At 29.0% G+C, this 23,832-nt stretch overlaps 1 protein-coding gene across 3 annotated transcripts in view; it reads left to right on the forward strand.

The window, feature by feature from the left end:
* Positions 1-23,807, forward strand: part of LOC109596165 (solute carrier family 2, facilitated glucose transporter member 3) — a 28,824-nt gene extending 5,017 nt beyond the window's left edge. The window contains exons 1-9 of one of the 3 annotated variants that reach the window (XM_020011660.2): positions 2,156-2,286; positions 5,306-5,336; positions 5,619-5,696; positions 20,861-20,959; positions 21,016-21,151; positions 21,747-22,096; positions 22,154-22,633; positions 22,693-22,896; positions 22,961-23,807. In XM_020011660.2, coding sequence (XP_019867219.1) covers positions 5,325-5,336; positions 5,619-5,696; positions 20,861-20,959; positions 21,016-21,151; positions 21,747-22,096; positions 22,154-22,633; positions 22,693-22,896; positions 22,961-23,104 — 1,503 coding nt within the window. In that variant the 5' untranslated portion in view covers positions 2,156-2,286; positions 5,306-5,324 and the 3' untranslated portion in view covers positions 23,105-23,807. Of the gene's footprint in view, positions 1-2,155; positions 2,287-5,305; positions 5,337-5,618; positions 5,697-16,756; positions 17,037-20,860; positions 20,960-21,015; positions 21,152-21,746; positions 22,097-22,153; positions 22,634-22,692; positions 22,897-22,960 lie in introns of those variants that run through there. The other 2 variants (XM_020011659.2, XM_020011658.2) reach the window with 2 other exon arrangements.
* Positions 23,808-23,832: the final 25 nt, after the last annotated feature.

A 23,832-nucleotide genomic window follows, 5' to 3' on the forward strand; every position in this document is an offset into this window, starting at 1 on the left:
TGGTAAGAGTTCAAAGTAGACAATTCCTTTATAATCTCACCAAACTGATAACAAAACCTTCTTTTGATGAATACCAGCTTTTTATGTTGTTTGAACTGGTTCACCTGGCCTGCTCCACGGTTTTTTCCGCTTGATATTGTTGTAAACAACGCATTTTTCATTGCTACTTATCAGTCGTTTTAAAAATGGATCATTTTCATTACGTTTCTTTAGCAAATCGCGGCGGTTAATGCGTTGCGTTAAATGCGTTTCTTTCAGTTCGTGAGGAACCCATGTATCGAGGTTTTGAACATAGCCAAGTTGTTTTAAGTGATTTTCAACGCATGTATGAGATACCTGAAGCTTCTCTGCAATCTCACGTGTTGTACTGTGACGATCTGAATCGATTATTGCTTTGATTAGGTCGTCATCAACTTCAACTGGACGACCAGAGCGTTTATCATCTTTGAGTGAAAAATCACCAGAACGAAATTTGGCAAACCAATTTTGAAACTGCCGTTCTTTTAAGACTTAGTCGCCATAAACAGCACATAACTTTTTGTGAGCTTGCGATACGTTTTTCCCTTTGCGAAAATAAAAAAGCAAAATATGACGAAAATGTTCCTTTTGATCTTCCATCTTTCAACGAACGCCAAACGAAAACTACGCAACCGATCAAAAAACTTTTTTTACTGATTGATAGCTGAATTTCCAATTATCAAATAACAAAATGTGTTTTACATTTGGACTACGCCAGCAAACCAAAAATTCAACTGAAGCCATCAATGAGTGAAATCCGCAATGACTTACTTGCCAACCCAATATTTCAGTAAAGGAGTCGTTGGTATAAAAAAGGATGAGTTCTAATTCTTCATTTAATGTTATCCCATAAGTGCTCAGTGGTAACAAGAAGGACACTCTAATTCCATTACATCATTCCTTTCCAAATAATTCTATTTTGCTTTGATAGTTGTGGAACCCTTATCTGCCTTCTGCTAAATAATTCTCGAACGCGAACTCTATTCCTAACAGTTGTTTCGACCGAAATACTAACACCTGTAGCTTGCACAAGTTGCCTTTGAAGCTTGGGATGGTATGTTGTGGGATTTCTTTTTGTTATTTGAACTAAAAACGGTTCTGACGTGTGACCACTCTTCCATGACTTCTCCTGAGTCTATTTTTTGTGATTCCCAATTCCAGAAACCTTGAATAGGTTTTCAAAACTGCGCCCTGTGTGACTCCTAACTATTGTGTAATATTTCAACATGCCTCGTTGTGACAGTCTAGACTTCTGATAATCCCACATGTCATTTTAAATAAAATTTGCGAAAATAACGACTACTATACTTGGGAACAGTGAAGTTGACACTGCAAGAACAAATCTTACCAAGCATTTACCTTTTTTATCAAAAAAAACATAGCTTTTTATTGACAACTAATTTTTTTCCATGAAAACCAATTCTTTCTTGTGAATTCCATACAAGTTTGGTTGTGTGTATATTGATGATATTTCTGTGACCAGCCACATTTCGCTTTTATTTTGTTTAAGATTTAATTTAAGAAGGCATTACGTTGACTTAGGTACATAATGAATAATGGGATTTCCTAATTAACGTTAAGATAGATAATCAGCTACCAATACCGGTTTTATTACTAACATATTTTCTTAACACGTAAGTCGGTAATAAATTATAACTTTTATGATCACATGTTTGGACAAGTTGCACATGTATTTACAGAATATGTGGTTGCAGACGTTTACACGATTAGATATCACAATGTGACCATACCAAAAACCTATGACGCGACCGTTTTGAAATTCCAGAAGCACGTAGACGTTGATCGTTCCCGCATCGAGCCCACGTTTGGCACACCCGTCATTCCGACCAATCGCACGGCCCGTAACGCCACATGCCTCCTTTATCGATCGTCGAAAATAGCATAACCTGTTTTTAGAAACGAACGGACGTCGTTTTCCCTTGACTTTTTGCACGGTACACTATTAAAACGCACCTCCCGATGCGAATTTGCGGACGTCCACAGCCTGATTTGACGATGGGAATTTTTTCGAAAAATTGCGTAATTTCCACCGCCGGGGCCACGTGACCGCGTGACGTCAGGGGGTGTTCTGTGTGTTCGAGACGGCTCGAGGACGCAGTAAGGTCATTTATAGTCGTCCGCAACCCCCGGCTTCTCGAGTGACGTGCTGCCCGGCACACAGATAACACCTGCAAATTTTCGCTTATCGTTGATTTTGCCAAGTGATCCGATCAAGAAATTCTATAGAAGGGTTGCAAAAGGGTGAAGGTACGTGGTCACCACAAGATGAGTTTCATTTTTTGATTTTGCACATGTTAGTTTCCACACTTAGTTTGTTGGTATATGATGAATAAAATTTTTATTTATTTTATTATGAGTTTCAATTCCACTTGTTACTTATTTTTTGTTGTTGACATTTTTTGAGGTACCATACGCATGTTTTTACGTTTGTAATTTTATTTTTAATTTTGTATTAGTTTTGTTGTGAGTGACACATTGTTGTCATTATCATTTTATCATGCTTTTAGGTGTGGTAGTTTTCCCCTTTATCAAAACCAACAATAAATTGAATATAGGGATTCCCAGATTTCAAGCTAATATTTAAAAATATTAAGTGAAAGTCATATTTCCCCAAAACATATTGCACACTATTAGATAGCAGGACCACAAATGTTTTATCAATAACATCATGTGCACAAATGTCAAATATTTTCTTATTTTTTCAATTATTTAATCGTTATTTCAATTTTGACTCGACCTTGTAATCACACTTTTCTGACAAATTAGTTTCGTCACTTGGTAACTTAACACAGACAATCTCGTTAAAACTTAATCAAAATCTTTCGTTAGTGTGTCCCTTGACGTTGTTTGCTGTTTACATCAACATTTGATGAGGTGTTTTTATTCTTTTACTTGCTAGTCTACTAAAATTGATTTAACGACATCTTTATAAAAGTAGCACCATTTTATCCAAACAGTTGGTCTATTTAAGATGGAAACACCCCTGTCTCATTTTTATTTATTACTCAAATTTGATGAATGGCAGCTAAAAAAGATGAATAATAAAAAATTCCTATACATGTCATAAATTTTGAACGACAGTGCTCTGCTATATAATTTCTTATATCATTTTTATGAAAAGTTTCCCATAAAATTTAACACCAATCAAAATTTGTACTTACAAATATTTCACATTAATAATTAATTAACATTAAAATTAATTAATTTATTCTATTTAATTTAATATATTCTTTTTTACTCTTAATATTTCATATATTATAAATTTAGATGGAATATTTCATATTTTTAATTTAAATTTTGTATTTTTAATTTTTTAAGCTTAATATTTCAAATATTATAAATTTAAAATAAATATTTTATTTCTATGTAAATAAATTGGTTATTTTTAATTTTTCAAGCTTAATATTTAAAATATAATAAATTATAATTTCTCATAGCACTTAATGTTAATGAAAATTATTTACCACATTTGATAAAAATATTTCACATTAATAATTTTGTAACTAAAAACCACAATTTTCTGATAAAATTATATCGACTGATTGATTAAACAAACTAAATTCCTTCAATTTTTAATATATCAGAAAGTATAAATTAAATATTTCAAATATTATTAATTTAATTTAAATATTCTATTTTTTTAATAAAATTTAAATGAAATAGCTTATTTTTTATTTTTTTTGTTTCATACGTTATAAATATAGATGAAATATTTCATATTTTTAATTTAAATTTCATATTTTTTATTTTTTCAAGCTTAATATTACAAATATTATAAATTTAAAATATTTCTATTTAAATAAATTTTAAATTTTAATTTTTTAAGCTTAATATTTAAACTATAATACATTTTCTTATATGAAAAAATTTAAATTAAATTTAATACATAATCATATTTGAAAAAAATATTTCATATTAATGTCTGTAACTAAAAACTACAATTTTCTGATGAAATTATATCGATTGATTGACTAAACAAACTAAATTCCCAATTTTTAATATATTAAAAAGTATAAATAACAAATAAATATTTTTTTTTAATTTTTTAATATTTCAAATATTATTAATTTAATTTAAATATTCTATTTTTTTAATTAATCATATCATATCATTCCTTATTTTTAATTCTTTAAGCTTAATTTTCTAAATAATATATGTAATGATATTTTAAATACGATAAATTTAAATTAAATATTTCATTTTGTTTAAATTAAAATGTTTTTTCAATACCTTAATGTTAAAATTTTAATATTTAAATATTAATATTAAATATTAAAGCTTAATATTTAAAATATTATAAATTTAAATTAACTTTTTTTTTAATTAAATGGTTATTTTTAATTTTTTAAGTTTACTATTTAAAATACTTTTAATTTAAATTAAATATATATATTTTTAAAACTAAATTATTTATTTTTTATTTTTAAGTTTAATATTTTAAATAGCATATACTTAAATTGTATATTTTAATTTGTTTAAATTAATTTTTTTAAATATATTTCGAAAATTATAAATTTAAATGAAATATTTTATTTATTTTTTAATTAATTTAATCATAATATTATTAATTTAAATTGTTATTTTTTATTATACACATCCATTTAACTTTTTTATATAAAGAAAAACCCATAACATTATTATTAATATATTTATTTTGATGAATAATATATGAATAATAAATACATGAATAATGTAAAATTCCTACACACATATATTACTACAAAATTTTCTCGTCAGTGATCTGAAAAAGGTAATTTGTCATTTATCAATAACACGAAAATGTTCATAAAATTATTTAATAATAATAAGTCTGTGACTAAAAATCATAATTTTCTGATAAAATTAAATCTTCTTATCATCATCATCATCATCATCATGGAATACTGAGAATTTTAAAAAATTATTGTTACTTTTCATCATTTGTTTAAAGTTTATAATTGTGTTATACCATTAGTAACCTTAAAATAAACTAGTAAATAAAAAAACTACAGAGTATTTTCATCATAAATAGACTGAATGTTCATAAGAATTGTGATGCCACTAACCTAACCTAACACCCACAATCATCAAAAAATTGCACGTTTTATTATATTAGAACACCCAATTTTGGCCTAATTTGGGCATTGATGTAAAACAATAAAATAGTGTGCCACCAACATAATTCTACACAACACCAATTGTGATGCTGCACGTCTTATTATATTTGAATACCCAATACTTGAAATTGTCGATAACTACTTCAACATTTCTTAATTTGTTTACGCAGCTAACGAATAGTGATTAACATGGATGCAGAGGTGAGAACCATTCACCAAACTCCTTTTCATTAGAACAAACCTACGTGATAATATGCATGTGAACACTGCACCCTCGTATGTACTATATATACAATGACTAACCGTCCTACGTGACCTCTTGCATATATGTGATGGATGTGTAGTCGATGGAAAGTGTAAAATTTAAAACAAATGTAGAAAATATGCATATTATCATCTGGTCCATTAAGTTTAATATCATCATTATGCTAAATAGCAACCAGTTGATTATTGACTTGTCTCTCCCTTAATGCTATCGATAAGACTAAGGAATTAGAAGCGAAAGAGGAAAATAATCATTCGAACTCGACGACTGGTTCGGTAACATCGAAGACGGACTTGGTAAGTTATTTCCGCCCGATAAAATCTGATTAATATTTCAGTCATCGTATAAGGAAATAGATTATTTTTAAACAATATTATTGTTCAGAAATGCTTTAAAGAAGAACTAGGAACTGGAGAACATTTAGAAATTAGAAATGCCACTGTGACTAGAAAATTATTTTATTCCATTTTTCTTATTAAATGATTCTTATTTTTAAGATGAACAGCTAGTGTGATGACCTAAATAAAAATGATTTTTAAGAATTTTTTTAAAGGAAACTGCTGTACCAAATATTTTAAAATTTGGAGGATATATTTGTGTTTAACTAATGAATATATAGTGAAATTTTCATATGAAAAACGTTAATTTTAATGGAGTTATTCGCTATTAAAATTAAAAAAAAAACAGCTAGTGTGATTACCTAAATAAAAATGATTTTTGAGAATTTTTTTAAAGGAAACTGCTATTTTAAAATTTGGAGGATATATTTGTTTATAACTAATGAATATATAGTGAAATTTTCATATGAAAAACGTTAATTTTAAGGGAGTTATTCGCTATTAAAATTAAAAAAAAGTACTGTTATACTATAATTGTTTAAATATATTTAATTATTTTCGATAAATTTTGAAAAACAATCTTGGACATGATTTTGACAAAAGTTACAAAAAATCAAATATCTCCAAAACTAATAAATTTTGCATAAGGCAATGTGGGGTTCAAAAATCTCTAAATAACCTGTAGAATCACCCTGTAAAATTAATACATCTACTGACTCACCCTGTAGAGTGTATTACTGTAATAGACCATATATCAATTTTTCTTATCTCCTTGTATGTTTTATGAAACTTGCGTAATCGATGATAAACCCCAACAGTACTGCTAAAAATGGGTTTATTGACAGACGATGGCCTTCAATTTTGTGACCTAAGTACTCTCCAGTGTTAAACGATCAGTTTGTCCATATTGAAAAATCGAAACAAAACAACTTCCAGATGTATTAATTCGACATCTTCAACTGGATTGACCGACTCAATTAAGTTAACCCAAAGGTCATACCAAGTTATATTTTCGACCACACTCTTCGACCGCATACCTCCTTCAATTGGTCACATCCTTAAGACCCCAGTCGATTAGCGTTCGCCGTTCGTTGCAATGGTCCCAACAAATGTCACGAAAACAAACGGCGATATGTGGGCTCGCCGTTGGATGTGACGTGGGCTCGACATCCTGTTGAAATTCGGGTCAATTTATTTTTAAATCAATGATAATTGCGAATCATATTGTTTTGGATTGCTTGTTATCTGGGTTTGTTGTCTACCTTGTCAAGGATTTTTGAAAATTGATTTTTAGGTTTAGTTTGTTCAAGGAAATCACCTTCATTCTTTCAACAAACGTGGAATGAGGAAAAAAATTTAATTTCATGTGACTTTTTTTGTATTTTATCGTCCCATAATTCGTAACATATCCCGGTTTAAATATTTGGACACATTTCAAGTAATAAAATGTTTTATTAATGGCAGTTCAACATTCGTATAATACATTATATTTTGATATTTTTACTCTTGGCGTTGCAAAACATCGTAAAAATAATAGAAAAGTGAATGGTCCCATTTCTTTTTATGGAAAAAAACGTCTGATATATTTCCAGTTTAGGTATAATTGCAAAGGAAATTTTTAATTGCTAACAATTTCGTATATATGTGAGGTCATTTTTGTTAATTAAAAAACTGATAATTTAAATTACTTGTACTTAATTGTTAGATAAATATTTCATAAATGTCGATAATTCACGGTCATTTTTCAACACATTATAATTAGTCATTTTATCTTCTCTCCAATCTGATCCAACCCAAACTAATTTATATATTAATTCACACTTACATTAACAACTTTGTTATTTATCACATTTTCTGTTAGAAGTAGGATGAACACTAAATATACAGTAAATAGAGAAATAATATAAAATTTAAAATTATGCATTTTGTAAGATATTTCATAAAAGGATCTAATTCAAATTTTGTCGACGAAGATATTACTTTAAACATTATGTTGGGCTGATTTGGTTGGACAAAGAAATAGCACATTCAAATATATTTATATTTTGTAGCACCATTTAATAATAATCTTACTAGTAATAATTTATTCTTGGTAGATTTTATCTTATTTTATTGAATAACTCATTTTCAGTGCGAAGAAATAAACATTACACTCCAAAAAATAATGAAATAATAATTAACATTAAGCATCAAGTCAAACATAAGATGTTCCTAAAAATGTCTTGTCTTCTAGACAAATAAAAAATGATTTCAAAGATGTTTTTCAGTAAAGAAATCATTGGTATCAAAAAAGAATATTCGAACAAAACTAAAGTTCGCACAATAATATAGGGTGTCCCTAAATTGAGTGCTTTTTGACCCAATTTACCTATATATCAATATGCTTCTTAAGAGAGATAGATTTTCAAAGGTTCTTCCAATTGTTATATACTTATAATTGATTACACAAAATTCTAAATCACTTTAGATTAGATAAATTAAACATATTTATTAATACGTATATTAGAATATTCATCTTCCAGAATTTATGAGGTGAAAATTTAAAATTGAATTTGTGGTGCAGTTCAACAAGAAGACCATTTTTAGATAAAAACTTTTAAAATTTCATATTGTGATGTGAAACTTAAACTTACATACAAAAAACTTATGGAACGACATAAAGTTTCGACACCAATATTTGATTTCTAGAAATGTGCTTATTATTTGACGAATGTTTGAATTTAATATCAAACTATTGTTACCCACATCCGTTGATTCAATCACAACTCGTTTCGGTAAGTCTCATTTCTCCTAGGTTGGCTTTAATTCCGGTTAAAGATAAGATTGCATTGTTTATTGAACTTTTTGAAGAATAAAATTAGATTGATCAGTTGCATAATATACAATTATGTGCTGTCTAATCGGTCCCCAAATATAAAGGAGGAAATGTAATATTTTGGGGTGTCATTATGTTAAGTGAAAAGACTTCTTTGATTATCGTTAGAGAATCATTAACTGGACAAAGGTATGTGGATTTAGTGCAACAACCTATAGTAAGCTCTTGGAGAGGTGCTTTCGGAAATTCCTTCCTATTTATGCAGGATAATGCTCCTCCGCATACCAGCAGAGTTGCCAAAAATTATTTGGAAATAGAAGGTGTGACCGAATAAGAGAGGCCTTCATGTTTGTCAGATGAGCACGTTAAAAGAACAATTAGAGCTCTTCAAAATATCACTGACAACACACAACAACTTATAGGAGCATTTTTAGAAGAATGGGGAAAACATTGATTATGAGATTAACAAAAACCTTTTATTTTTTCTTAAAATCTAATTTATCGCAAAATTTATTTTCATAGGAATTCATATTTTTGTTATTTCCTGTATATAAAATTTATTTAATGACTTTACCTATAGTTTTATAGCTAAATTGGTTTGATTTTTATTTTAAAAATATTTTTTCCCCACCGTTTCTCCTAATTACTGCATGATTCCATACAAGTTTGGTTGTGTGTAGTACAGCTAACATTTTTTAAAAATTTTAAGTACAGTTTGGAGTTTCCTAATTAAACAATACCCACCATTGCAGTTGCTACAAAAACAACATAATAACAAACTTAAGAACAAAAGTACATATTCATTCAACTGTAATAAATTTCAAAGAATAAAACTATTTATAAATTATCTGGCATCTGTGAGTGTATTTACAAATGGATAACATACATTAGTATGCAGGAACACCATTATCCGTGAGATAAATATTAGTAATATTGTTAAGCCATATGGCGCATAATGGTCATGTGCTTATGTTTAACGCCTTCTCTGACACACAGCCATAATAGAATAAGTACACTTTGTTGTATAACAAGTTTCGGTACTTTGAAACCTGCCGGATCTAACTAGATGATTACTGCGAATTTTGTCGTTGACCTTTGTAAATAATTTTGATTGTCTGATTTAAGTAACCTTGTTTGCTACTTGCATAAAAACAATGCGATTGAAACCATCTTAAAGATCGACTGATTTGCTCAAACTCTTCACAGCCATATGTGTTGATTACCTTGACAATAAACTAAGTGTATGACATCACAATCTAAATATTTAATCAAAACAATTTGGTCGATTTTGTTGACACATTTTGTGCATTATTCGGTTTGTGTAGGAAATTTTACATATGGACCAATTTATGTGGACTGTAATGAGATATTTACACGCAACACTTAAGTGCCTATTGACTATTCATCAAGCTGGATTTGGATGATAGTAGTTGTTAAGCTTTTGTTTGATTAGTTTCAAGTGCAATTGGCTTTAGCTTAATTTATATGATACATATATTAAACTATTAAATAATAACGTATTTGTGTCACAGCAATAAATAAGAACTGTGTGAACCAGATGCCTGATAAAAATAGCACACCAATTAAAAAATCAATCAGATGAAATTAAACACTGGGGTTTTCTGTTTTCCACACATTTATCTGCTTTGCTTACTTACTTTTATATTAATCTAATTGAATACCAAATTTAAAAAAAATGTATGCGTACATTAACATAAAACATAAATAAACCAACTGGTTTTAAAAAATATAAATATCAACAACATTAACATTTATTTAATCACAAATATGTGATTAAAGGTTAATGGAAACTTTTGCACTGTAAAATTTACAAACGGTGTGCCTAAGTTTAATTAATTACTTTGACATTAATAATTTTATAATTAAACTAATTTTCCTGTTTATTGTTCTCGCCTTCTTAAATTGGTTAAAAAATTACAGTCAGTGCCAGATAAAAAATTTGATATAATTTAATTTGTTTTTTCATCCATACAGTACATTATAATGGAATGTCTGGTCTCATAAATTTGCATGTGTTAAATATGCAGTACTATAAAATAAAACATAGGCAGACAAGGTTAACGAGTACTGGAGTGCATGAATTTCTTCCTTACGTACCGGTTCAAACCAACTATGTTACAAAACCATTGTGGTCACCATAAAACTTATAGTACAAAAACGTAATAAATAAATAATCTTCATAAATCGTAACGCCGTACCAATTTCTTACCCCGTTGACCTTTCGTGGTTACGGAATCAAATTAAATAGGACGTAAAATGTAATTTACAAGTATGACAAAGTAATATTAGTGACTAATCGAATTGTGTTAGTTGCCAATTAATTAATATAACCATCAACGTCGCCTCTATTAATCCAATTAAAGAGACATGCATCAAACGCTTCCATACACGTAAAGTGCACGAGGTAATTCATCTTCAATGTCAGTAGGTAATTGCCGACAAAAGATTGAACCACGATAAAAACCATTAACCATTGAAGTTTACAAAAGACGATCGACACTATAATTAAAAAATTCTTTCAATTGTGATGTGTAATTGTGGCGTGTTCTGCCGCCTCGTTCCAAGAAATTCACTGAGCTAATATTTTCAGTCCAAAGTTCTGTAATCGTTGTGCACATAGCTTTGTTTGTTTGCACTTCCCAAACACTGGAATTGAACTACTTGTTTGTCTACACAAAGATGCTATTAACCCTAATTGTGGCGTTGAGCTCAGCAGACAACGCATATTGGTACTGTTATGGATAATATTTTATTAAATTTTATTGATAAAACAATGTGAACTAAAAGTTTTGAAGTTAAATAAAGATGCAGTACTTATCAATGATAAGAATTTCAAACAAAGCTGTTGTTTTTACCCCAACTGAAGATACTATATTGATTTACTAATTATCAAATGCACCACCTCCGCCCAACCCAGTTAAATTATCTAAATGCACACACAAACAATTAAATACTTCAGTTTGTTAGTAGGTCTCCATTTTCCTAGCGTTTCGGGGGAAATATGGGTTGACCCCAGCTAAAACCCACATGAGACCTTGTTCCTTGTTTATTAGTACACTGTGATATAGGTGCGCAAATTGTGGTTATTCCATAGGTCAGTGTTAACTGCAACAAGTTATTGGAGTGTACAGTGTACTATTGTAGGGTGGAAACGACGAAAGATGGGGTCAAATCGTCTGCAGGTTTGGCTTTTTTCTACCTATTGAACTGTTCTCAAGTAACAGACACTGTGACACATTTTCTAATTCAATAAGTTTCACATTTGCTTAGTTCATCCACCACACTCTTGCCTTGCTGGAAGTTACTAGTTTCTTTGATTTGTCAATTTAATTAAAATTATTTATGGTATTAGTGTTAATATTAACCAAGTTTATCAAGGATCTGATAAGAAATTGTTTGAGGTGATCAACACACTGTTGAAAATTAAGTTTTATTAATAGTTATCGTTCAAAAACTATTGTAAAATATAGTTTGGGGCATGTTTGGAATGAGTACCCTTAAATTAAAATTGAAATTACTTTACTTCTTCTTCTAATTAAAAATTAGCATAATTTAAAAAATTGTCATTAACATTGTAATACCATTTCCTATTATTATTTTCGGTTCAAATTGTGCACATCCCAAAAGCTGAAATTGAACAACTTGTTTGTGTACACAAAGATTTTATTAACACTAATAGTATCGTTGAGTTCAGAAGACAAAGTACATGAGTACCGTCATATATTTTATTTAAATTCTTATTTTGTAAAACAATGGTCAATAATTGTATTGTAGTAATGTGTAGTACAATAGGGAGGTTGAACATGAAGCTCAACATTGAACCTCATTTATGATGAGAATTTTAAACAAAATTGTTATTGTTACCCCAAATGAAGATAAAACAAAAGATTTACTAATTGTCGAAGGCACCATCCTGCTCATCATAATTAGATTACTCAAATGCACAAAAATTTAATCATTTTTTCCTAACAGAACGTATTTTTTTAAGTAAAATAGGGTTATAATACTTGAAAGTATGAGTTTGTACTCATTAATGTTAAGAATTTTAAACAAAACACCATACCAACTGAAGATAAAAGATATAATTACTAATTATCAAATGTACCACCCTCACTTATCAAAGTTACTTAAATGCACTGAAACATTTCAGTCAGTCAGTCGATCCACATCTTTTTCAAGGGAAACGTGTGTGGAGCCCAACTAAACCCCCATGAGACCTTGTTCCGAGTTTATTAGTACAGTATGATATAGAGGCGCGCAAATTGTGGTTATCCCATAGGTCAGTTTCGAATGTGTGTAAGTGCAACAGGTTATTGGACTATAGGGTGGTAACGACGAAAAATGGGGTCAAATCATTTGCAGGTTTGGGTTTTACCTTTTAAGTCATACTGTTCTGAGGTGACATACACAATGCTACTTTTCTAAGCCAATAAGCTTCATATTTGCTTAGTTCATCTAGGTCGAGGAAATTAGCCAATTTAAACATAATTATTCATAAGTGTTAATATTAACGAAAATTATCAAGTATCTGATAAGAATTTATTTGAGGTGCTCAACACAACATTTATAACTAAATTTACCAATCATTCAAAAAATATTGTAAGCATCTTTTGGAGAATATTTGGAGCACCCTTAAATTAAAACTTAAATTACATTATCACATTTCAAAAACTACATTGTAAATTAAATTTAACATAATTTAGAAAGTTGTCATTGATCATATAATACCACTTTATAGCATACAGATTAGATGTGTACATCTAAAACACTGTGATTGAGTTACTTGTTTGTCTTCTCCAAGATGTTATTAACACTTATTGTACTGTTCTGCTCAATAGACAAAGTAAATTGGTACCGTTATGGTGAATATTTTAACAAATTTAATTTTTACTTTTTACTCAGTAATAGTGTCTAATATTAGTTTTATAGGAAAATAAGGATGTAGTACTTGAAGATCGGCTTTGAATCAGCTAAGAATATGTATACGTACTCATTAATGATAAGAATTTTAAACAAAAGACCAACTGAAGAGTTACATAGATACACTAATTATCAAATGTACCACCCACGTCCAACAAAGTTATATTACTTAAATGCACTTGCGTTGAACAATTTAAACATTTTAGTCAGCTAGTTGATCTCCACACAATCGACATGGTTTTTTCCTAACATTTCGGGAGAATCGTGTGTTGACCCCAACTAAAACCCACATGAGACCTTGTTTAATGTCTATTAGTCTACCATGGTATAGAGGTGTGCGAATTGTGGTTATTCCATAGGTCAGTGTCGAATGTGTCTAGCTGCAACAAGTTATTGGAGTGTACAGTGTGTTACTGCAGGGTGGTAACGACGAGAAATGGGGTCAAGTCGTTTGAAGGTATGGATTTTATCTTTTTATTGATAATTCTCTACAATGACGACACCATACCACTTTTTCTAAGCCATTAAGCTTCACTTTTGTTTAGTTTTTTCTTCATATTTGTGTCTCAGAAGAATTTGCTGTTTCAATGATTTTTCTCAATGAATTTTATCCTAATTGTCAATAATAATAGAGTCAATATTAACCACCTTTCAGAACCTGATAAAAATTTGTGTGAAGTGATTAACACAATGTTAATAATTAAGTTTTATTAATAGTTATCATTCATAAAATTTTGTAAAACATCTTTTCGATCATGTTTGGGGTTAACACCCTTAAATTAAAATTGAATTTACATAACACATTTCGAAAACCATCTTGTGAATTAAAATGAATATAATTTAGAAAGTTGTCTTTGGTCATGTAATACCATATCATGGTATTCTTTTCAGTCTATAATCATTGTGCACATCCCAAACTCTGAAATTAAAGTACCTGTTTGTCTACACAAAGATGTTATTAACACTAACTGTATCGTTGAGCTTAGTAAACAGAGTATGGTGGTACCGTTATGATGAATATTTTAGCAAATTTTATTTAAATTTTTACTCAGTCCATTAAAATAGTAAAATGAATTAATTGAAGGTAGGTTCTGAACCAGCTATTAGTGTGAGTGTGTACTCATTAATGTTAAAGATTTTAAACAAAATATCAGTTGAAGATAAAACGTAGATTTTTTGTTTATCAAATATACCACTCCTGTCCATAGTAAGATTACTTAAATGCACTTGCATTAAACAATTTAGACCCTTCAGTCAGTTAGTTGATCTCCACAAATTCGACGTGTTTTTTTCCTAACATTTCGGGGGAATCGTGTGTTAACCCCAACTAAAACCCACATGAGAACTTGTTTCATGTCTAATAGTTTATTGTAATACAGAGGTGGTTATTCCATGAGTTAGTGTTGGATGTGTTAACTCCAACAAGTTATTGCAGTGTACAGTGTGTGTGTACTGCAGGGTAGTAACGACGAGAAATGGGGTTAAATCGTTTGAAGGTTTGGGTTTTATCTTAACGAATTTAACCATAATTATTTATTTATTAATATTATTTGTTAATATTAATTAAGTTCATCAAGGACATGATAAGAATTTGATTTGAGAGGTCCTAGTGGTGTTTACAGTGGGGGGGTCAAATCGTTTGCAGGCTTAGGTTTTGTTTTTATTGATAATGATTTCAGATGATAGACACTATGCTACTTTTCCTAAACAAATAAGCTTCAATTGTTTTTAGTTCCTTCACCATACTTGTGTTACAGGAAATTACTAGTTTCTTGATTCGTCTTAATGAAATTACCCATATTTATTAAGAATCTGATATCAGTTTGTTCGAGATGAGCAACACAATGTTAAAAAATTAAATTCAGTGTTCATCTTTCGGAACATGTTTGGAGTTAGCACCCCTACACTAAAACTGACATCAATATAATACAATTCGAAGACTACCTTGTGAATAAAATTAGCATAATTTAGAAAGTTGTCATTGACCATGTAATGCCACTTCATATTCTTTTAATTGGAACCATTATATGATTAAATAACATTACCTAATTAACGTAATTTTTGGTTCATCAAACGTACCATAAACATGTTAAATTGAGCTGCATAATTTGAAATATTGCATAGTATTATATGGTCATTGCTCCATGTGAATTTACTAATTAACAATAACCTATTTTCAGTATATAAGACACTTCCTGTTTGAACTGTAACTCATTTAGTTTTTTTGTAGCAAAATCTAGTCATTGATCACCAAAGTCCTTGATTTATGTCCGTTTTTCAGTTATTACACAAAATATACTGAATAAATCAATATTTATTTTGTGGAACGACACATAAAACTAACGCCAGATAAAGATGTTACTGCCATATTTAATATTGTAAAATATATCCGGTCTTGTTGACACATATGACGTACATAAAATTGATAATTTATTGGCTGACGTAATTAAATAAGACAATGTATTATAAATAAAGATTTAATGCTACATACACAATTTTTGAAGAAGCAGTATAACAATAACAAAATTGTTGTATTTCCCAGAAATCGTTGCAAAATTTGTTATCGCCGTCCTAAAAAACCGTATACTATCGCAACTTAATTAATTTTTCCATTGATAATAAATTTTAAAATTGAATGAATGTCTCCATTACAAAGGTTAAAAATTTGCTACAAACAAGCCATAAATTTGATTAAACCGTAGATTTCTAGAATCCTTGATTGATGTGGTTTTTAAACAAGCCATGATCAAAAAAAAAGTTAAATTACACTGCTAATTAGAAATTATATTCACGTGTTCCTCGGAAATCATTCTCTAATTATAAATGACATCATGGTAATTTTTTGAATTCACATGAAGATTAATTAAATATTTTTAGTTCTACAATATTTTCGTTGGCAAATCAGTACTATAAATTTTTGGATTAGATTAACAATTCATAACTAATTGGCCTTTATAAACAATTAAATCTGGTCTGGAAATCCTTGTTCGACACCCAGAGGTTACAGTTACATCAATCTCTGTTAGTAAACATTTCAATTGAACACCTTTCGCCACCTCGCATGTTTGCCCATGTATTTTAATTTAAGACACTCAGCCAAAAAACCGTCGAGTCCGTGCCTGATCGGCGACGAGTCTGTTTGCAAGATTTCGTTGAACAAACTTCACATTGAGAACGCCTATGAATTGAACCAATCGGAGTGCACACACGGGCGCACACCCTATATAATCCCATTCAAGTCGGCGCGTTCGCGTTTTGTACGATAACCTCCGGCACCAGAAACAATCGTCGCACACTTTTTGAAGAGGAAAGTACACACGGGCCAGCTCCAATATTTTGCGTGCGATAAAAAAAATATATATATATATATAGTAGAACATGTGCCAGTGATTAAATTCGAACTGTTGGATTCATTTATTTTGTGACGAAAAAAAAACACTAAAATGGGAAAAGGTGGTGAAAAAGACAATTTGCAGATTAAGGAAAACCTTAAGGTTGATGCGGAAAGTGCTGTTAAAAATAGTGCAAACTCATCCACTAGTGTAAGTTTTAAATAATACTTAATTTTACCATTAATATACCTAATATTAATAATTTAACTGTATTTTCGTATATAATTTTTTTTTTTTAGTTTTTTGTATAATTTAAAAATCTGTTCGTTTTGGAAAAAGCAAGACAAGTGTCTGAGTCAATTTTATTTTATTGTATACAGAGTGTTTTTTTTTAAATTTATTAGTGAAAAGTTTTTTATGAAATTTAAATATTTTTCACTGGTCAAGTGTGAATAAAATAATATAAAAATATAAAATATTAAAGCTTTCTATTAATATTTTTAATTATTTTTATTAATTATTCATATCATCAAGCTTTCATTAGTATTAATTATAGAAATTTATTAGATTTACTAAAGTATATTTTTGAAGTATTTTTCATATAGCATCTTCCATATAATCAAATAAAGTAATGTAAAATTAATAAAATAACTATGATAAATTTAAATTTCTGTTTATTAAATTTATCAATATCTTAATTAATATTAATTATGGAAATATTTTAATTCTAGTGAATAAATGGAATGGGAATATTTTTTGGAGCATTTTCATAAATTCATATCAAAGTTATTACTTTAGAAAATTTAAAATATCCATTAAAAATAAATCTTTGTTTAATATAAATTTTTCTTTGACATTTATTGAGCAAAATAATACATAAATAAAATCGTTATAATAAATTTTAGTTTATTAAATATTTTTACTAAATTATGGAGATTTTTATTTGGAACATTTTCATTTATTCAAGTTTTTTAAAATATACTAATTTTCATTTATATTTATTATAGAAATATATCAAATCCATTAGAGTAGTCATTTTTGAAGTATTTTTCATATGATGGATTTAAGTTTCATCAATATTATATTAATATCATTTACAGAAATATTTTAATTCTAATGAATAATAGAAAGTATTTTTTATTTATTTGAATCAAGTGTTTTATTTTAGAGAATATAAATTTTTTCTTTAGTTAATATATATAAATTTTTGAAATATTTTTCATAAGATGGTTTTTAATTTAATTTAATTTTAATTATAGGGAATAATGGGAATGTATTTTTTGAAGTATTTTTCATAAATTCAGATGAAGAAATACTTTAATATTTGGGGCATTTTTCATATGTTAAAATGAAGTATTTTTTATATGAGGTTTTAGATTCAACAAAATTATATTAATATTAATTATAGAAATATTTTAATTATAGAGAATGTAATTTTTGTAGTATTTTTCATATATTCAGATGAATTATTCTAATAATTGTGATGTTTCTTAAAAAATAAATTATTCACTTTATTCGTAGTTTTCCTTGACAAAACCTAAATAAATTATATAAATTAATAATATTAAGATGCTATTAGTGTAGTTTATTAAATTCTTGAATACTTCATTAATTTTAATTACAAGAAATTATCAATTCCACTAATATATTTCACTAATATTCAATATTTGGGGCATTTTTCTTAGGTTAACATGAAGTTTTCTTGAATTTTAAAATTTTCTTTGGTAAAATTTGAATTAAATATTATAAATTAAAAAAAAATGTAGATAGACAGATTTTAGATTTATCAATATTTAATTATCATTAACTATAGATTTTTGAATATTTTTTACAGATTCACGTCAAATTCTCTATTTATAGAACTATAATTTTCTATATATAATAAAACTTGAAGAATATTCTATTTTTTTATTTTCAATTTATTAGAATTTAAAGTTTTCTATTGGTAATTATTAATTTATTAAATTATTTTTCTTTAAATTATATTATATTTAGTATTTATTTTTTATGTGAGTGTCAGTTTTTCATATAATATTTATCAATTCTTTTTATTCAAATAAACAAAAAAGTTCTAATACATAAAGTATTTTAAAATGCATTTTTATCTGTTGACTGCAATAGGATAATCTTTAAATACACATAATAAATCCAAAAACGCTTCTGAACACATGTTTTTCTTTTGATTTATCGCACTATGGTAAATATTTACAGTATCATATTATTCGTTAATCATTAAAATTTCGTGTAAATCAAAATTCATCAAAATCATCAAATTTATTTTCCTGAACCGATACTACTGCAACGATTACAACAACAATCAATTTAAATTATTATTGTCCTTTTCAAATATAAACCAAGGTTAAACATAGAAAATTCACAAATAAATACATGATATATATATATATATAAATGTTGTATTCCAACTTAATCACAGGAAGTAAGTAAATAAAAAGGCAAAACAGGAAGCATATTAAATGTGCAAATGTATCAGTTAAATATTTAATAAAATTTCGCCGCAAATTTTATATATATCAATCGTTTTACATCAATTAAACAAAATAATTTTCTGGTTCTATAAGCATGACATTGATAGTGAAACTGCAACCTTTAGTCGTCAATTGACTCGACATTGAGGTTTTAATGTTCGGATCATGTTTATTAAGCACGTGACAACTTATTTGTGGTAATTACAAATTTGAAAATAATATGAATAATTGATGGGATAAAAATTTACATTTACTATAGAATCGTACGTTTTATCATTCTGTTGAACTTTAAAACGAACGTTAATTGTGGAAAACCACAAACACTAGTACAAATACACCATTTACGTAAACCACGTTGTGTTTATTATAAATGCAATTATTCGACTCGATAAAAATCTAAATACTTGACAGTTGGTGTATGCAATTAAAACATATGGAGGCATTAAAAAATATTAATATCATCGTATCTAGCAAATTGCTTGACGCCGTCACTCTCATAATAAATAACGACATTAATTAAATAATTAATTATTTCTAAAAAAATACCTATTGAGTGTCAACAATTTAATATTAAAATTAAGTCACTAGTGCAAGTAACCGGTGAATAAATAAATGCACACTGTCTAAAAATAGATACGTATACTCAATTATAATAAACATCAATTGATCTTGATCATGTCTCGCCAATGTGAACCGGTCTCGATCAAATAAAAACAAAAGAGAAAGTGGTTATTGCTAATTAAGTAATAATAAATCAATTTGCGGCCCAATATCATTGAACTTGAAAAATATTGTGGTGCATGCGCCAGTTTTAATTTATAATTATATGGATTTTTATTGCCCTCATTTTTCATGGTAAATCATAATTTTGAGACGAGATAGTGTCGTAAAAATCGATAGTTGCCAAATATAGCACGTGAGAAAAAAATGTGTTAAATGTATAAACTACATTATACATTTTCTTGTATTTCCAGAAATAACAATTCTTTTGTAAAGTGCCACACCATATCCATTTGATAAAGTTTCAAGGTTATCTGGAAGAATTAACATAATATCAGTGAATTTCAATACTTAAAATAAACTTTTGTGCGTAAATGTTTAACATAACGGAAATTTTTTGATGCGAAAAACATTTTACTACAAACTTTCACAATGTTTATGCGACCTTATATGATTGTTACATTATTGGTAATATAAATTAAATCTATTCCTAGTCGAGGTCGTTGTTTGATAATGTGAGATTTTTATCAGATGTTTGATCTCTTCAGTTACATACACACTTTACAAAGTATCTTTGATTATAATTAAAAATTAGTCATCCAGACGAACTACGTTAATTTTTAAATAAACACGCGTAATATTTTTTTGGGTAATATGTAAATGTCAGTTAGTACAACTGTTGTAACTTTACCAAACATTACATTGCCATTAGAAAGTGCAAGGCCAAAGATATAAATTTACGAATGCTACTTGTTTATCAGATCAAACCCTATTTATAAATTAAACGATACAACATTATAAAGTTATTCATTTGTTTATTCCTTATAGGGATTCAATGGGAAACTTGCATTTGCCATTGCTGCTTCAGCGTTGGGCTCTTCCTTCCAACATGGTTACAACACCGGTGTACTCAACAATCCACAAACTGTAAGAATTTCCTCTAAAAATGTTTTAAAAGTATCTAAAGTATTGATTATTGGCAGGTTATTGAATCATGGATCAGCGAGGTACGAGAAAATCGTACCGGACACGTACCGGACAAAGCTGAGGTCACCATGGTGTTCTCCAGTATGGTCTCAGTATTTTGTATCGGAGGCATGATTGGAGGAGCTATCACAGGTAAGAATAAAATATTTCTCCAATATAAGTTTCTCCTACAGAAAATGGAGTTTCTCAAATTTAAATGATGAAAATTGTTTTCTCATATTTCCTATTGTTGATATTGTATAGAAAAAAAGATTTTCTACATTATTGGACATGTTTCACCTACTCCCAAATTTTGACCAGCTATTTTAGACACACCTTGTATTTATCGAAATGCATATAGGAAGTGAATTGTTAAATATAACATAAATCTTTTTAACATAATCATTTGCAATGCATTATGGAGGCAGAGGATGATGTAATATAAAATGATATTGCATTCCTTTTTAATTAATCATTTGTTTGGAATGCTTATAGACTTGAATAATAAACATCCCTCTATGAAACGATTTTCTGATTTGATGTTTGTAAATAAACTTTTCTCTGTAAATGCTTGTTATTGCTACAAAACTCAATTCGTTTTCAGTTAGTTTTCAACAAACTTTACGTGTCTTGAATCTTGACTGTTGTTTTCCTCATAATAAACGACTGGAATTATAAAAAAATTGACTTGTGGTGTTTTAATTAATTTAATTTATTTAATTACCGTACAATTTAATTTATATTTCAGGCTTCGTCGCTGACCGATTTGGCCGTAAGGGTGGTTTACTGTTAAACAACATCCTGGTGATCCTTGCAGTCTTCTGCGAGTGCATTGCCAAGTCCGTCTCATCCTACGAACTGATCATTCTCGGCCGGTTTCTCATCGGTGTGAATTCAGGTCTGAACGCAGGATTGGCGCCAATGTACCTCGGCGAAATATCGCCAATCAATCTTAGAGGTGCTGTGGGTACTGTTTACCAGTTGGTCATCACTATTTCCATATTGGTTGCTCAAGTTCTTGGTCTCGAACAAGTCTTCGGTAACACAAACTTATGGCCTACTCTTTTGGCCATGACCATTGTGCCGGCCATATTCCAAGTAAGTTTTCCAAGCGTTATGTTTTGTATTTTGGATTTTAATGATTGTTATTATTAGATGTGCACCTTGCCTCTGTGTCCGGAATCACCGAAATACCTTCTCGTAACCAAAGGAAAGGAATTGGAAGCTCAAAAATCACTATCTTGGCTTAGAGGCACGTTGGCCGTCCATGAAGAAATGGACGGAATGAGAGCCGAGGCTGAAGCATTAAAACTGGTACCGAAGGTCACCATGAGAGAATTGGTTACAAACAGCGCACTCAGAATTCCCATGATCATATCACTGACTGTCATGATTGCCCAACAACTCAGCGGCATCAACGCCGTCATGTTCTTCTCAAGTAAAATCTTCGAGATGGCTGATCTGAAACCGCCAAATACCACCTACGCCACCCTGGGAACTGGAGCCATCAACGTCTTCATGACTGTCGTGTCCCTTGTACTTGTTGAGAGAGCTGGAAGAAAAACATTGCTTTTAGTTGGTTTCGGTGGTATGGTGGTCGACACTTTCCTTCTCTTCTTGGGACTGTTGTTTGCGGTAAGTTATTTTTGTGAAAAACAGTTATAATAGATTTAATATTGAATTTGTTGTTACAGGCAACATCTAAAACAGCCAGTGTTTTGTGCATCGTCTTTGTTCTGGTGTATGTCATTATGTTCGCTATTGGACCCGGTTCAATCCCGTGGTTCTTGGTCTCCGAATTGTTCAACCAAGCCGCAAGGCCAACTGCTACCTCATTAGCTGTCTCCATCAACTGGACTGCCAACTTCTTGGTTGGATTAGCTTTCTTACCACTTCAGGTGAGTTTCCAATAAAATAACTATAGAGTTATTGTTATTACAATAAATATGTTCTACATTTCAGGATGCACTTGGAGCTTACGTATTTGTTATCTTCGTCATTCTCCAATTGCTGTTCGTGATCTTCATCTACCTGAAAGTACCAGAGACCAAGAACAAAACGCTCGAAGAAATATCTGCCATGTTCAGACAACAATCCTACCAATAAAAACTTGCCAATGAAGTATTTTAAGAATATGGCTGGAAACTATATACTCTCTGTAAATAATATTGCGACTGAGGTAAACATGTATTGTTAGAGAACTATTTTTTGAAAACCTTCGTTGAATGTTCGATTATTGTATTATATCTGATAAATATCAAATGCCTGAGAGTGTTGGTACGAAAGAGTCTATTTATTTAGCGAATTTGAATATTTTGTGATATAATAGACATATTTTAATTTATTTTTAAAGACATTTAATTTATTCAAAAACTTTTTAGATCTGGACGGTCGAATATATCAATTGTGTGATGAATATCAGGCTTTTATGTTTTGTTCCTAATGTAGTTAGTGAATTGGAAATCAAACAAAATTTTGAGTCAAATCTCATTGTATTATATTTATTTAGGAAAATTGCTGGATTTTAAAAAATTGTTAATGTATTTATTGTTATTTATTTTTTATTTACTGAACATATAAATAAGCGACAAAAAGGAAAATCTAAGTGTTCTATGTGAAATTCATGAAACCAAAAATGCTTTTAAATAAATTTTACATTTTAAAGGGATTTTTGAATTTCATTTGATATTAGCTAATATAACTGTATATTTTAAATACAATCATTTGTACAAACTAAGTAAGCAATTATTTTCTGAACTAGTCTTCAATAATACAATAAAACTGCAAATAAATCATTTTGTTTTGGTCATTAATGTATAGTAGTTTTTAGTTAA

This window comes from Aethina tumida, chromosome 4 (genome assembly GCF_024364675.1).
Source record: "Aethina tumida isolate Nest 87 chromosome 4, icAetTumi1.1, whole genome shotgun sequence".
Taxonomy (NCBI): domain Eukaryota; kingdom Metazoa; phylum Arthropoda; class Insecta; order Coleoptera; family Nitidulidae; genus Aethina; species Aethina tumida.